Genomic DNA, 15935 nt, shown 5'->3' on the forward strand with positions numbered 1-15935 from the left:
TTTGTTGGTCAATGGGAAAACCATTAATTCAGGAACCTCCGTGATTTCCAATGTGCAAAACTTCTCCTTCTTGTTTTTTTTTTTTCTTTTTTTTGGATCCCAATTTTAGAGTATGTTGAAAAATGTTTATTTTTGCATTTGATTTTGGACAAACTGTATACACCGTGTCCCTCAGGAAGTTAGCATGAGTCAAATCGTGTAATTACATAGTTTTAAAGAAACATACTTAGCATATTAAGCTATGCCTCGAGTGCATTTAAAATTTTTAATTTTTGCGGCAGATTTCGGACAGATGTATGCACTGTGTGCCACAGGAAGTTAGCATAAGAGTGAAATAGTTAACACGCTACTTGATCCAGTTCAGGTGCTTGACTGTTTGCTTGACTGTTGATAGTCAAACTATGTAATTGCAAAATAAGAGAGAGAAAAATTTCCTTGCATTGAACACTAAGTCCAAATACTTGATGGAAATATGGACACAAATCAAAACTGTTCAGAAACGAGGTGTAAACACGTAGTAAAACTGGTGTCTTTACTTTTGCAGGTATTTGGTCGTAGACCATAAACCGTGTCTTCCTCTGTGGATCATAAATATCTTCACAAAATGTCAGGTTAATTCATCCACTAATGGTTGGGAAATTTTGATTTGAACAAAGTGGTAGACCAACAAACTCTGTCATCCATAGAGCCCTGCCACTACCAGCGCTTAAGAAAACAGGCAGACAAAAATTTTGTATAACCTAGAGGGGCAATCAGAGACTTCCGCCAAGGCCAAGTGCCCTATCCTGCAATGCCCTATGATTCGGATTCACTTAAAAATTTAATGGGCTCTTCCCTGGTCCATGCTACACTCTTCCACGAAGTTTCATTAAACTGGGTCAGTAGTTTTTCCATAAACCTGCTGACAAACACACAAACTGAACTGAAAACACTATTTCCTTGGCGAAGGTAATGAAATACAGTCTGAAATTGGACAAAATATCTCACTCAGGAAATATCTGATCAAACAATCAGTCAACAAGATTATACCTGAACAAACATTCAAAGATTATTTCAGTACATCTGAGTCAGTACCAAAAGAGTACAGATACTCAGCCTAACTGTATGTTACTCCCACACAAAAACATCAAGAAGCTCAAATATTTAACACTGAAAAACCTTTTGGCCTCACTGTCAGTTACAGTCAACATTTACAAAAGGGAGACGACAAATGACGTTAAGGAGCTCCCCCTGCCCTTCTCCTCTGTTCAGGAGGACACAGTGCAGTGATGGATGTGTTACAGGGCCATGACACACCCAGCTGTAATGTCCCTTTATCGGCTTCAGCTAAGTGTTCATTTTCTCCCCTGTGCCATCATGGCTGCACCACCTCAGTTGTAATTGCTGTGTAATAGATAAGCTCTTCGTCTATCACACTGTGGTCATGACAACATGAACATGTACCTTGCGTTCCTGAAATTTACCCTCTAGTTGTATACGTGTGTTTATGCCTGTGCTTGGGTATAATTCATTTTATCACAGCTCCGTTCTATGAATGCACGTCTGCACCACATATCTTTTCGGCAAACAGATTATGAGTAATATTTTCAAATTGATTCCTTTTCAGGCGTTATCGTCTCCTCGTGCATTCCCTTTTTTTTTTGCCCCCCACAACTCCTCTCAGGGAGCAATTTTCCACAGTCACTCCATAAGGCTTGGTGAGTCATACACAGTACTATTGTAATAATGGTAGCCCATCCATTGAGGCAGGCAAGGATGCATTAAAATGCTATGTGAGTGTGTGTTCTGCGGTGTGGGTAGAGCTCAGTTCAAGACAGATCAGGTGTGGTTATCTTGACCCGGACCTCCATATGTGCCTTGCCTGCTCTACCCTCATCCTCCATCCCTTTGCTTGGGTGGAGAGGGGAGACAGAAGGAGAGAGAGAGCACACAGAGGAAACACAGAAGTTGAGTCAGTATGAAGACCTACGAGGAAAAGCATAAATGATACACAAACTAGAAGAATGAGAAACATGGAGTTTCACAGACTTCCTGTTTCCCAGCCCACCAAAACTCTCCAACAATCTCCATCATCACCACTTCCTCCTCCACCGCCCGAGCTGGCAGATACACAGAGAGCTGTGTTGGAGGCTGGGCGGTGGCTCTGGCCATGAGAGATGTGAGACCCTCTTGGGGTTGAGGCAGCAGCTGTCCACAGGCCTTTTTCTCCAGATTATCCTGGCAGTGAAAGTGCCTGGTGTGGTCTGATGTGGAGCCCGGCGCTCTGCTTCTTTCTGTCTGGCCGTGTTTTCACCGAAGCTCAAGAGCTATTTTTTCCAGCAACAGGTCAGGGATATTTTGTGTTATTATGTTAAAGCTCGCTTTGTGTAGGGACTGTTGAGACACAACTATCCATACTGTGTTTGTTTGGAACTGCTTTCTCTCTCACCTTTCTTTCACATTTCAGTTCAGTTCTTAGTTTTGTTAATAATAAAGGAAAACAGAAGTTCTACAGCTGAGAAAATGCAGCAGGACAGGGCGGTTTGATGGCAGGTTAAAGCGGTAAAATATTCTAAATATCTTGTACATTTAAACAGATATTGATTTTATTATGTGTTGTCTGAGCCTGAAATGTCTGCGCATGTTTCTCAACATGGAGGTGGCTAAGCTGGCAGCTAGCAGCTAATGGTGCTAGCACCTAAGTGTGCTAACAGTGTGAACAGTGGAAACAACGGTCAGCAATAATTGCCCATGACTGCTGTATGAGGGCAATCTAAATTGGCAGTGGTTAGCTAGCCAGTGAGTCTCTGTGTGAGTCCTTACACTGGGACGCACATGCACTAACATGCACATGCTGCCGAATCGCCTACCACAGCAAAGAACAGAGAAGCTCAGATTATAAAGCACACAGAGGTATCCTGACTTCATTTTCTGCTTAATACAGCCATTAATCCACTATATCTCTACATATCAAATTATAGTTTGCTGCAACATTAATGCTCTGAATGTTGCATACTGAACCTTTAAATTCTACATTTTCTGTCTTTTTAAGTAGGCCTACAACTCTGATGCACTTTACATTACCATGTGCTACTTCATACTTCTTCTCCACTCCATTTTAAAGCCAATTACTGTACTTTTTACTGCACTAATTTGACTTTGCAGATATGCAGAAAAAAACATATGATGAACATATCAAATTAAATTCCATTGAGTAAAAATTGCACTACCAAGCAGTACACAAAGCAGTAAAAAATTGCTTTTCCACAAGTCTGCAACATGAGAATGCTGCAAATGTGTTGATGCATCTGGCTGATTATCCTTTTGTAGGTTAGGTACTTGAGTTTAGATGATGTGTCTGATTGCAGGACTTAAACTTTTATCTGAAGTTTTTACGGAATATTTCAACAGCATGGTGGGCTGCTGGAGATAATGTTACACTGCCCAAATCAAACACAAAAGCAATCAAACATACAGTAATGTAGAGCCATGTATGAACTGAATTCACACATCACACAAAGAACCAGTAAACTGCAAATCAAACTATTTGTGAAACAGCATTGCCTAAATAAATACAACAAAACACAGGAACCTATTAGGTTCTGGACAAAGGAAAATGTGTTTGAAGGACTGACGTGCCTGTGAACCATAACAAAGCAAATGTACTTTGATTGATTTCTATCATTTTTGTTAGAATTATCTTTTTATTATTTAGGATTTTTGGTTAAAATGATTATTGTTGCTTTTTTAGTTGAATTCTTTTCTAATTGTTACATGATATGTACTGTATATGTTATGCACTGTATATGTATATGTTAAGAATATGTGCCCGACCCCAGGAAGAGTAGCAACAGCTGTCCTAAATAAAACATAATATTACAGTTAAGGATCTAAATATTTCTTCCACAACTGTCTATTAATCATTATTGGTCAAATGAGCTGCATCAAACATACTGTTCGGCATAGAGGAGGGTGTGACAGATTTCCTTCTATGTCAATTAAAAAGAACACTTAACCCAATTTTTGGGGGGGAAGTGAAACATCAGCCTCCCTCCCTGACTGAATGATTTTGACGTCCAGATGTTACACATTTGCTTTAAATTCACCAGCTGAAGCAGAAGTTATACGATACAACTTCTGAAAATACAAACTTTATATCACACCCCGATATGACAGCATTGACATTATGCAATACAGTTTGTTGCTTTAATGCAAGTTTATTCAGATACTTATTTGCCAACCAAGCTTTGCAAAATACTCGCAATACTAGCACACTGACATCGTGATATTCTGATTATTTGTATACCTGGAATGATATTTACAATAACTACACAACTCTCAACTATGCAAACACAATCTGTGCAGCAATTTGAGCGTTCCAGTTTTCAGCATCCTGTCACAGTTGCATGTGACAAGTTTTGTTTTGTTTTTTTGCAGGCACCATGATTAAAGTATTTTCCTTTTTTTCAACCTCTCTTTTGGTTCCACTGATTACAACATAGAAAACTAATTCAGAGACTATTAACCAGTGAAGATAGAAAATCACTCAACAAAGTGGATCACTCAACAAGTAAGAAATAGAAACACATCTTGTTGTATCTGTTCACTGCCATGATGCCATAAACTGTTACTGTATGACAGACGTTCTGTTTACCTTTTTACATTAAATGGAGCTTTCTGGAACATCATGAGAGCCCAGACGAGACAGGAGGAGGCGTTTTATTCAAGTTGTCTGCTTCTGCTTCTCTGATTTCCATGTTTTTCTTTCTAACATAAAAGCTTCAACCAATTGCCAGCGTTATTTGCAGTTATGTGAAAGCCCACCATCTGGCATTCACAACCAAGTCAATCCAAACCAAAGCAAGACTCTTTTGACAGCTGGAGGCTAGTTTGTAAAATTAAACATAAAATTTAACTTGATTATTCACAAAAGCCTGTCCTTTCCTTCTGCAAGAACTTTGTCCTATTTATTTTAAAATAACGATTAAAAAAACAGCTAAGACCTGGGATAAAAAGAGAGCAAACACCTCACAGAATAAGTAAAGTGCTATGAAAATGGCAGGTGATGTAAAAACAAAGTAGCAGACTGCAGGGAATTAGCAATAACATCAATCATTTCACTGTACAACTGTGCATAACAGAGATGGTATGACCAGGCTGGATGGAGGGAGCCAATAGATCATTTAACGAGGGTGAGTTTAACTGTGTTTATACACAGAGCCTGGTCCACCTTCTGCTCAATGATTTACAGATTCAGAGCACAACTATCATCACCCAATCATCAGTTATTGGTCTTATGATGCATATATTATTTAGGTGACTGGCAGGAATCACCCAGTTCAAATGTTATCACTCTGTTCAATAGGCATTAGTGGTTATCAGCATTATGGATATAGGTTAGACGGCTCCTCCTACACTGACCAGCATGTTGACTATGGCCAGCAACGGTCATGTTTGTTGTTATACCACAACATGGTTATGACCTGAGTGTTGAAGGGGGTGATGGATGGCGTGACATGTATGCAAGACAGCTGCCAAGCTGCAGACCACTGTTTTGGTCATGGTTGCACTGATGCTGTGATCCTGCCTGATGTCAACTACTACTGCTATCATTATGAGTCATGCTTATTACTATGCACATATGATTATTATTGTCACATACATATATTATAATATATGCATGTAACATACATACTATCACAAACCACATTTATTAATAATCATATTTCTACTACTATTGTTGGTATTATTATTCTTATTGCTGTGCATCTCCACCTCCCTCTCTCTCTTTCCTAAGTATCACTTTGTCAAATTGATTACTATAATTTTATTATGTTGATCTGTTCTGCACACATAACATCTATTGTATGCATATCTGTCCTGGAAGAGGGATCTTTCCTCAGTTGCTCTTCCTGAGGTTTCTACCTTTTTTCCCCGGTTAAATGTTTTTTCTGGAAGGAGTTTCTGTGAGGGTCCAAAGACAGAGGGATACTGTATGCTGTAAAACCCTCTCAGCCCAACTGATTTGAATTGAATTGTTTACCAGTGAGACATTGAGACGTTTATAGCAGCATTTCTGCCCCCCAAACATGGCTGTTTTATTAAACAAGTCATAAAAGTGTTTCTTGTGGGAATTGTGCCACCAAAACCAGGTGTTTTGAGCCAAAACATTGATCTTTTTCTAACCATAACCAAGTTTTTTTTTTTTTAATGCTTAAATAAAACCACAGGGTCACCACAGCCTTGTTGATACTTTAAGACTGAAAAAGTTTTGCCAATGACTGCTCAATAGCTGATACGTGAATTCTGAACATACTAACTATAAATGCAATAACACCACCTAACAAAATGGAACCCAAATGGGTGCAGGAATAGAGGCTCATAAAGACCACAGGCTCCTAAATTTGGTGGCCAAGTATATTTTTGGCAGCCCAAATGTAAACTTGTGTAAAAAATACAGAAAAGGCAATTCAACAGAGCCTATATTAACAGTGACACCTAAATAAAAGACAGTAACAGAGAAATACGATAGATACAGTATATTCTCTCACATTCTTTTTTTAAATGTAGCCTTTATTTAGACGGGTAATCTCAATGAGACATGCAGCCTCATTTTCAAGAGGGACCAGATAAAACTTAGTGGCCACAGAGCAACTTTTGGCCATTGGGCCACGGTTAATGTTGAACTCTGACCAGGTATATATTTAAGCAATGCTGACAGCCTGGGTTTGAGAATGGCAGCATCCGTCTGTCGCCAAGAAATTATATTTTGACTCTATATTCAAAATAAATTGCCAATCAAAGTATGGTCAATTTTTTTTTATTATGTCTGCTTTTTGACTCATAAAGAGCTCTACCACTGATGTAAAGCTACCAAAATTTAGCAGATACATCGAGAATAATCCAAAAATTATGCCATCTAAATGTGGTAATAGTTTCCCTGATGGTGGTGCTACAAAAATGCACACATTTTTTTAACAAATCCAAAAATTAAGGATCATACCTTTTTGCCTCATGACTAAATTGTTGCAAAAACCTAATCTCTTCACACTGTTGACTTTCACTGTTTCTGTCATTCAGACATAAACCAAACAGGAGAAGCCCCTGTGTGCATTTCACAATTAATTAAAACTGTTGTACTTTCATAATCTAAGATGATGTAATTGGCACTGATTTAATTTGTCAAGGGCAACTTTTCATTACCAAAACATGAGACATAGTTGCATTTGTCACTTGTTTGTGAAATGATGATGGAAACTATAGATAATATATTTGTATTTTACTCACAATGAAAAAAGAAACCCATTTAAGTTGGCATATGTAAATGATGTGTAAATCACATATAAACACGATTATATTGCTTTCACAAAAAGTATCATGGCAGTGACCTGTTTCATCATCATGGATGAAAAAGGGTGTAATGCAGTCACACTAAAAACTGTACTGGTATAAACAGAAAGGCTGTAAGGTGAGTAAGGTGAGAAAAACATCCTAAATGTAGCACAGAGAGATTATTGATGGTTCAGTTGGCCCAGATTGGGACTAAATTCTGATTAGGTCTTGATTTTAAGAAGTATAAGACCCAAACTGTAAAATTAGCTCCAAAGCCAGTTTGTGTGGGTGACAGTAAAAACACTGCAGCCCCTGGTTCCAGCTGTTTCCTGTCTGCCCAAAGAAATATGATCTGCCTCTGCATTTAAACCTCAGACACATCTGCTCTGCTCCAGACGGACGAGAAAGAAGCTGGATGAAGAAGCTGAAATGTGACGAAGCTCTAGGCTTAGACGAGGTAAATGTGTCTGACATGTATATTAAAATGGCGGGACATTTAAAGTCCACTCTTTTATTATCCTCACATCTGTCTGCAACCTCTGTTTTTTTAACATTTCTGATAGCGCCTTGAGATTCACACTCCCCACCAACAACACAGATACCCCCCTTAAAAATAAAAATTGTAAAAGTTATGGGTACTTTGTCTATAGAAACCCCACTATAGTTCTTACATTTACTTTCACACTGTGCTAAAGATTTAATAATTAATAATTAATTAATTTACTTCATGTTGCTTGATGCTAAATGTATACTCTACTGCATTTCCAAGAATTATTATTATTTTTAAACCACAACATTACAAACAAAATAAACAATCTGCTTATAAAATGTGATATATTTTTGATGCACCTATTCATTAGCTTTTCCTCGACCAACTACAACAGTAAAATGCTACTTACATGTGTATGCATTTGTAATAATAATCCAATAATATATGACCACTGGTAACACTCACAGGGTAATTCTTCTGCATTACAAACACTTTATTGCCCAGCACTTAATGTACATTTTGTTCATAAAACTTGTTCACTTTTACTACAGTAACAGTGTTAATGCAGGTGTTTTAACCCAATTGCCAGAGTCAATGTTAGCATTGTATGTTTATATGTTGTGACAGTGCTGTGGTTAAATTTAGGCACTAAATACCACTTAGTAAGGGTTAGAAAAACATCATGTTTTGGCTTTAAATACCTGGGAAAAAAAATCCCACTTTTGTTGGTCTTGAACAGAGCAGTTTGCTGCTGTCTGCAGTTTGATCTCACACAGCATCCACCATCCCCTCCTCCTCATGAGGAACTCATCTAACGCACATGTAATCTGAACTACGTCATAATGAAACATACAAATGTAACATATCTGTGGTCTGCAGGAATGCTGAAAAACAGCAGTGCGCACAACACCAAAAATCTTTGACAATATAAAAATGGTGCACGGCTGTGGCAAAGATCAGAGAGCAACAACGGCACTCACCGAAAATTTCACTTTTTCAATTTGGGCAAAAATGAATCGACATGTACGACTTTCAGATATAGAGTTATCAGCAGTGTAACAAAACAAAAATAAATGGCAAATTTATACACAGATGAGGTTCAAACCCCAGTCAAGATAGGGAATACAAAATTTAGTGATGAGATTCATTTGTGAAGGAATGGACAGTGTCAAATTTTATTCTGGCACTTGGGCTGAGAATTCTACCTGTAAGGTAGTATTTTTACAGGGTGTCATTGCTAATTTTACTATAATTAAGGACCTAAATACTTCCACTGCCGGCTAAGATTCATTCGGAAATCACTCCTGAGATTAATTTTAAAAAACAGTGATGAAATGCATTTACTATGCGTGAATAGCGGCCAGATCTCTGACCCAGGAACGCCTTTAACATCCGTGTGTCAAACATGAACAGGTGGCTCCAACAGGAAGCGCACCAAACAACCGCAACAGGCCTGTTGAGCAGAGAGAGCAGCAGCAGCAGCAGCTGTCAATGCTCCTGAATATGTTTTCGGCTTCTCTTTCTTTGTGCCTTAAAAATAATACCATCACCTTATCAATAATTTCAAACATAATGCTCCCCTTTTCAGAACCTCAGGTGCACTCGAGCTGCCAGTCAAACAGAGTGTGCACACGTTGTTTGCAATTGAATTTTGGCTCCATATTGTATTTATTCTTCTGCCTGCATCATTACAATTGGATCATCTATAAACTGCAGAATAGGATAATGCAGTTATACTAAACTCTGCGTTCAGATTTTAAAAAAGAAGGTTTTAATTAAATCGCCCAAAATGCAATTATGTTAAAGTTTACAGTCCTACATGAGCTCCACAACCTGACAGATGCTTGAACAGAGCAGAGCCTACACGCCCACAACGATGTTTTATCTCACATTAGTCTAAAATATACGACGTCTTTGCACATTTAAATTAAATTCCCTTCTCCTTAAGGCTGATATAAAGCCTGAGGTGGAACTGTTCACTGCACCGCCACCGAGCAAGTGATAACTCATTTTTAAAAGTAATGGGTTGTCAAAAATGGGGCACAGGGGCTGTTGAAAGGGGAGAAAACAAATTAAATAAAAATGGATCGTTGCTTAACCTTAAGCAAACCATGTTAGAATCCATTAAAACACTGGATGAATCTGTGCCATTTTTTAATTTTTTTATTTTTTAAAGAATGCTTTGATCTCTCGGAACAATTTCAGAGGCAATAGATATAGCCGTAATGTGATTGCTTCTGTCATCATGTTTCAACAGATTACATATCTAATCGGTTTGTGAATATAATTTGCACAGATTACAGACCAGTGGTGCCTCCTGCTTGTTGAAACTGGGCCGTTTGACAGTTTACATGATCCGCGGACGGACAGATGGATGGACCAAGAGACAGTGAGTGGGAGGGGAACCACCAACCACCTGGTTTAATCTGTGGTGGAAAAAGCATCTGATCCTGCTCTTCTGATGGCTCAATTTTTTTCCCCCGACAATGGTGTAAATATAAGTGGGCACGAACATGAGGCATGGAAACACACTCCGGTGTATTCCTCATACACATTTTACTGGGGCAGAGACTGAAATGCAAAGCTATGCAGAATATATCAGACATGATTGCAAAGGAAGTAGGATATACAGCATAATGAAATTAAAGTGACTCAGTTGCTGTAATATCCCTGGGGGTATATAGCTAGTTGTTTTATGGGGGGAGATAAGAGGATTTTGTCAGGTTGAGATGCCGGCTAATGCTATTGTTCCTACTGGGAGCATAAAACAGCAAAGAAGCTTTTCACACATCTTTTCTTCTTTTGTAGTGCTGTTACTGTAGATATCATTTCAAAGCACGAGGTGGAAAAAATTAGAATATTGCAGCATTGGACATCATATGCAGGAATTTATACATACACACACACACACACACACACACACAATGTGAAAGCCCACTCCTATTCGAGTGTGTTTAAACACATTTTTTAAATTAATCTATAAAATAAGTTTTACATTTTGAATGTGGTTAGAAATTTAGATGATAAACTTAGAGAGGATACTTTTTTCCTGTTCTCCTCCTCTTCTCTTTCTCACTAACACATACTTAAACAGGCCACTAAGTTACTGTAAATCGCCACTAAAGGTGTTCAAAGAGAGCATGTAATTAAATTAGAGAGACGGTTAATGTTACCTTTTCTTCCTTCCCCTCCACTGATTCCTCTCTTCTTTCTGTTTGCCAAATCTCTCACCTGCCTTCACTTCTTCACTGGCTCCTTTACCTCTTCACTTATTAATCCCTTAAGCTAATAGTGCTCCCAGGGATGTAACTTGTCATATTATGTCAGCCGAATCACTGTCATCTACGCCGCACACAAAACAAACAAAACTCTCATCCCCCGACTGCTCGGGAAGAAAAAGGAAGAAAAACTATCTAACGCAATCTCAAATGGCACATTACTGAAAAGCATGGCTGATATAATCTAATACCAAGTCGATCCCAATACTTGAACCAGAGTTGCACTCTGATGCGGAAGAGACACAGCAGTTCCACTTTGCAGCAGAAATGATTTGCATTCAATCTTCAAAAGAAGCGTAGGTGTTATTACCTGTCACAATACAACCTAGCCCCAATCTGCCACCAGCCAACAGGGTGGTTTTTAATTTATTTGTATTCTTTTTTTTAAATCACAAGCTAAAAGAGAGAACGCCAGCTACCGTGGACCACCAAGCCATTGTGTTAGCAATGACGGTTCCCCACCATCCGCCTCCTCAGCTCTCTACAGGTCTCGAACCAAGTCATGTTTAGACTTGTTTTACACTTTTAGGGCTGCTTTTTAAATCTTATTTTAAAAAAAAGTCCTATCAAAACAACAACTGTCTTTTACAACTGCATCTGAAGAAACAGCAAGTTGTTTTTAATGAAAACCGGTAAAAGTGTGTAGAGGGGTGACCCATAATAGAAGAGGAGGAGGAAAAAGAGGAAAGTAAGGAATCAAAGGTGAGGAAGAGGAAGAAGAGGAGGATCATGGTGAAAAGTCATGTATTTATTCTGTTTCATTTCTGGTTGAGGCCAAACACACTCTGACTGCAGATGTTGTGTGTCTGCTGGGACAGACGCCTCCTATTGTATTTTCTTATGTGCGGATGTTTGGGTATAATGACTACATTATTAGTGTCAGTGTAAAGCAATCGGGAAAACACTCTCATATAATGCGCAAACAGCCAATCTGAGCGTGCGTGCACACACACACGCGCGCGCGCATTTACACGCCGCACATAATCAGCAGCTGCAGCGACATCAGAGCCCAAACCAGGCGCGCAAACTCTTTACCATGGCGATGCCGAGATAATAAAACAAGCCACGGGCGTGTTTTAACTTCTGAAGAAAAATTAGAGGAAGTTGCTGCGAGCGCAAATAGATAAATAGATAAGGGGCGGGCTGCTTAACTGGGAGTAAAAAGGGTAAAACGCTCTGACAGCACTAATCTGCGCGTTTGGAGATCGGGCAAAAGTCGCGCACTCGTTCATTGAAACTAACAACAGAGAATTAAGCCAAATAAATGCGCCTAGTGCGGTTTTTTTATGGTGTAAATAGCTGTTCGGCAGATATAACAACTTTGAATCAAGTTTTAGTGATCCAAGATTTTATGTAGATGGCAAAATTACAGTGAAAATACGGCTCAATCAAGGCAAACTATAAAATAATAAGGTGTTGCTGCGTCTGATTTTTTTTATTTCTTTTTTAAAGTTACCTGATTAAAAACGAGATTGCACATAATATTTCAGAGCGATTTCAAGGAAACTGACCCTCTGAAAGAATGAGGCAGCTGTTTCTCTCCATACGCAGCAGCCACATTTCTGTTTGGATAAATAAAAAAAAATAATGTTTTCGTGTTTTTTCTTCTCAGGATAATATTAAACTCACCTTCCGTAGGATCCACTGGCACAGGAGAACTATGGTCCACCCGAGAACCTGCATGTCACCTTCCTTATAGCGGACCACCCCGAAAAAAAACTACACGTCTCCCCGGCTGAACATATAAAACAAACACCGCGGAGTCCAAGCAATCCCAAGAGGCAGGCGGAGAGTAAAAAGTATCAGGAAAGCAGGAAAACACGCGTAAAGTTGTGCGCTTGTTCAGTCAGTGTAACGGTGCTCTCTATGAGCAAACTTTGAGCGGTGGCTTCAGTTTGTCTGGTCCGCCTCATGTGGTGCATCCATGGTGTTTGTCTCCGGTCATGCTGGACGCTTGCTGGAAGTTTGGCGCGGAGACGGAGTCAGTTTGGAGGGCGGAAGCAAAGAGGGGATTTCATTGAGGATCGCCGGCGCTTCTTGTGTTTTTGGGATACTGAGTGGTTGATTTAGATCTCTCTCTCTCTCCCCATCTCTCTCTCTCTCCACCTCTGTTTCTCTCTCCACGCGCGCGTCACGGCGCACAGCACTTCCCGTTTAATCGCAACCACACTGACCACAACTGCATGTATGAGATCTCTTCCTGTCAGTGTTTGGATAATGAGGTGACTACACTCTCCCATGTACTGCTTAATCACAGGGGGTGACAAGAATTATGTTTCAGACTCCTAAAAGTTAGGGTAGTGTTTAAAAAAAAAAAAAAAAAAAAGGTAAGAGGTTGGCTTAAAATGACTTTTTGATGCAGACTTTCTCAAAACATTAATTACATTAATTGACTCATACTAGAGCTCAAATGGTCCGTCAGTTTAACTTTTAGAGGAGATACAATACATTTTATAACTAATGATTTCTTCAGTTTGACAAATGCTATTTTTCGTTGTCATATATGATAATAAATTGGATATATTTGAGTTTTCAATGATGGCAGGACAAAGCTAGCAATTTGAAAACAGGCGCTGGGGAATTTTAGATATTTTTAATATTTCATACATTATTCAATAAAGAAATCAGTAGATTTAAATTTTTGAAGGACGGATGGCACAAGGTGCATCCAGATGATACGCTCACTGGCGGCGTCAGAATACGGCTAAAGGGAACCTGTCGAGTGCGTATGAAATGCAGAAGGACGACATCAGGTTGAAACACTGCTGGTACAAACGTAATGTAAGGAGCGCCAGTGCACCTTTAAGGGCAGGTGGGATGGGCCCCAAAATCAACTGACTTTCATGCAGGAGTCTGGTGTTTGCTTCCCATCTTTAGGTGATGTTTTTTTTCTACACCTTACAATGTGCCTCTTTTCCCTCCTCATCCGTGACTTTGTTGTCTAATCCTAACCATCCTGTGCGTTTGTAAACAGTCCGACATTGGTTGCCATGTACTCATGTTGTCTAAACAAATTTGCATGGTGCATCGACCCACTTTGCACATTTGTTGACATCTTGGTACCGTCATCCTAAAGCTTGAACAGCTGACGCAGAAGGATACCTACAACATCATAACTAGATGACAAAAGCGGCACCAAGTGACGAGTAGTGATGAAAATGTGTTGATGTTGCTCATTTCTTTAGTAGCCCACAATGAAACACTGGCTCCAGAGAACTTGCATTTTTATGTTACCTGAGGGCCACCGTACGTTGTTGAAAGTGAGGTGTATTCAGTTGGTTGCAATCTGCAACCTCATCATTACGTGTCACTAAACACTACACACTGCTCACTTAAAACTAACAAAATATCAGCTGTTGTCAGTATTTTATGTCAGTTTGGCGCTGGCATTAGAGGTTGTCCTGACGTTGAATTTTGGCGCCTGACATCCAACCTAAATTCAACCATATATGCCTAACCATGCTGGTGGCCAACAGGGCTATTTTAAACCACCTCAGTCTGTATATGATATTGGCTTCATTATTCCAATTAATCATGGAAAATGATTTAAGTTACTCAGATCTGTGGCTCTTTAAACAACACACATTTTAGTTGGAACTCTATCTGCATTCATGCATGAGAAAAACCAACAGACAGACAGACAGATGACCTACACAACCACACAAGCTTTATGAAATACACACCATCATGAGCTACGTCTTGAAGTGAAATAAACAAATGTAAAACAATCATTATCTCACACAAAGACCTGAACCTTGACAGCTTCGTTTTCGTGACTGTGTGATGGAGGCCAGTGGCCCGAGCTAGCCACACTATAAATTCCCAGAAAAACAATTTTGAAATATTAATGTTGCATGGATATATTGGGGCAGCGTGGCCCCACATCTCTCCCTGATGGCCAGTCCCAGCTGCTGCCTGCCTGATTGTGGACCTTTAAAATTAACTGATCTGGGATGCACAAAGTGTTCACTCGCCTGTCTCGCGAGCTTATCTGTGCAGAGATCAGCGTGTCTGTCTGCTGGATTGTTAGTGTGTCTCTCTGCGTGGCGTTATATAATGCTGTCAATCAGTCATACGTATCTAACTGAGTGACTGCTGGACGTCTCTTCTGTATAAGCATAATGTCCGTCTCGACTTTCTGTCTGTGTATGATGAAGTGTGTCCCTGCTGGATAACTGTCTGTCTGAATGACTGACTGACTGGCTAACTGTCTATTTGTTTTTCCCAATGCCCCTTTATCAACTTGTCTGTCTTATTGTTTTTTCATCCATTTCTATGTCTGTCGTTTCCAAATATTCACAGTGTGTATTCAGTTCACAAAATTATCCTTTTTGCATCACATTTTGGCCCTGAACCCAAAGACATTTGTCTGCAGATCAAACAGAATTTGCAAAGCTTCTTTCTCCAAATGTCAGATATTTAAGCTCACCTGTGGCATGTCGTCATACTTCTTGTCCAGCATTGACACAGGCCAGTTTTTGGGGGACTGCTGGCCAAAGTGCACACCATGTTGATGGATCTGTTCTGTGAGACACAGATGGAGAGGAGTGCCCGCATTAAATGAGCTGCTTTGCAGTTATGTGCGACTCTATATATTGTATATTAGCAATCTGTTGTCACTCTTTGAAATGCAGGCTTTCTGCAGTCTGTCTGTGGCTCTCAGGAGTGTGAGAATGACACAGTGCTGCCTCCCTGCGAGGCAAAGAGTCATTGCATGCAGAGGCAAACTTCAGTGCTGAGACGACTTGAACACTGGGGACTGGGTTTTTACAAGGCGGGGAAAAATAGTTCAGGAATGCATACTGATAACTGCAGTATGATGTGCAGTAAATCTGCCATTATGTGGATGATCAAAA

The 15935-nt window shown here is 39.6% G+C and overlaps 1 protein-coding gene across 4 annotated transcripts in view; it reads right to left on the reverse strand.

Annotated features, from left to right (window-relative positions):
• The window catches only part of LOC121951326 (neurexophilin-4), a 137219-nt gene that overhangs the window by 39743 nt on the left and 81541 nt on the right, over nucleotides 1–15935 (reverse strand). For 2 of the 4 annotated variants that reach the window (XM_042497616.2, XM_088088841.1), the window contains exon 5: nucleotides 15509–15603. The exons of 1 other annotated variant lie outside the window; for it this stretch is intronic. In XM_042497616.2, the coding sequence (XP_042353550.1) occupies nucleotides 15509–15541 (33 nt within the window). In that variant the 5' untranslated portion in view covers nucleotides 15542–15603. Of the gene's footprint in view, nucleotides 1–12708; nucleotides 13225–15508; nucleotides 15604–15935 lie in introns of those variants that run through there. One more of the 4 variants, XM_042497609.2, reaches the window with a different exon arrangement.

This window comes from Plectropomus leopardus, chromosome 2, assembly GCF_026936395.1.
Source record: "Plectropomus leopardus strain MGB_pleo_1.0 chromosome 2, ASM2693639v1, whole genome shotgun sequence".
Lineage (NCBI taxonomy): Eukaryota > Metazoa > Chordata > Actinopteri > Perciformes > Serranidae > Plectropomus > Plectropomus leopardus.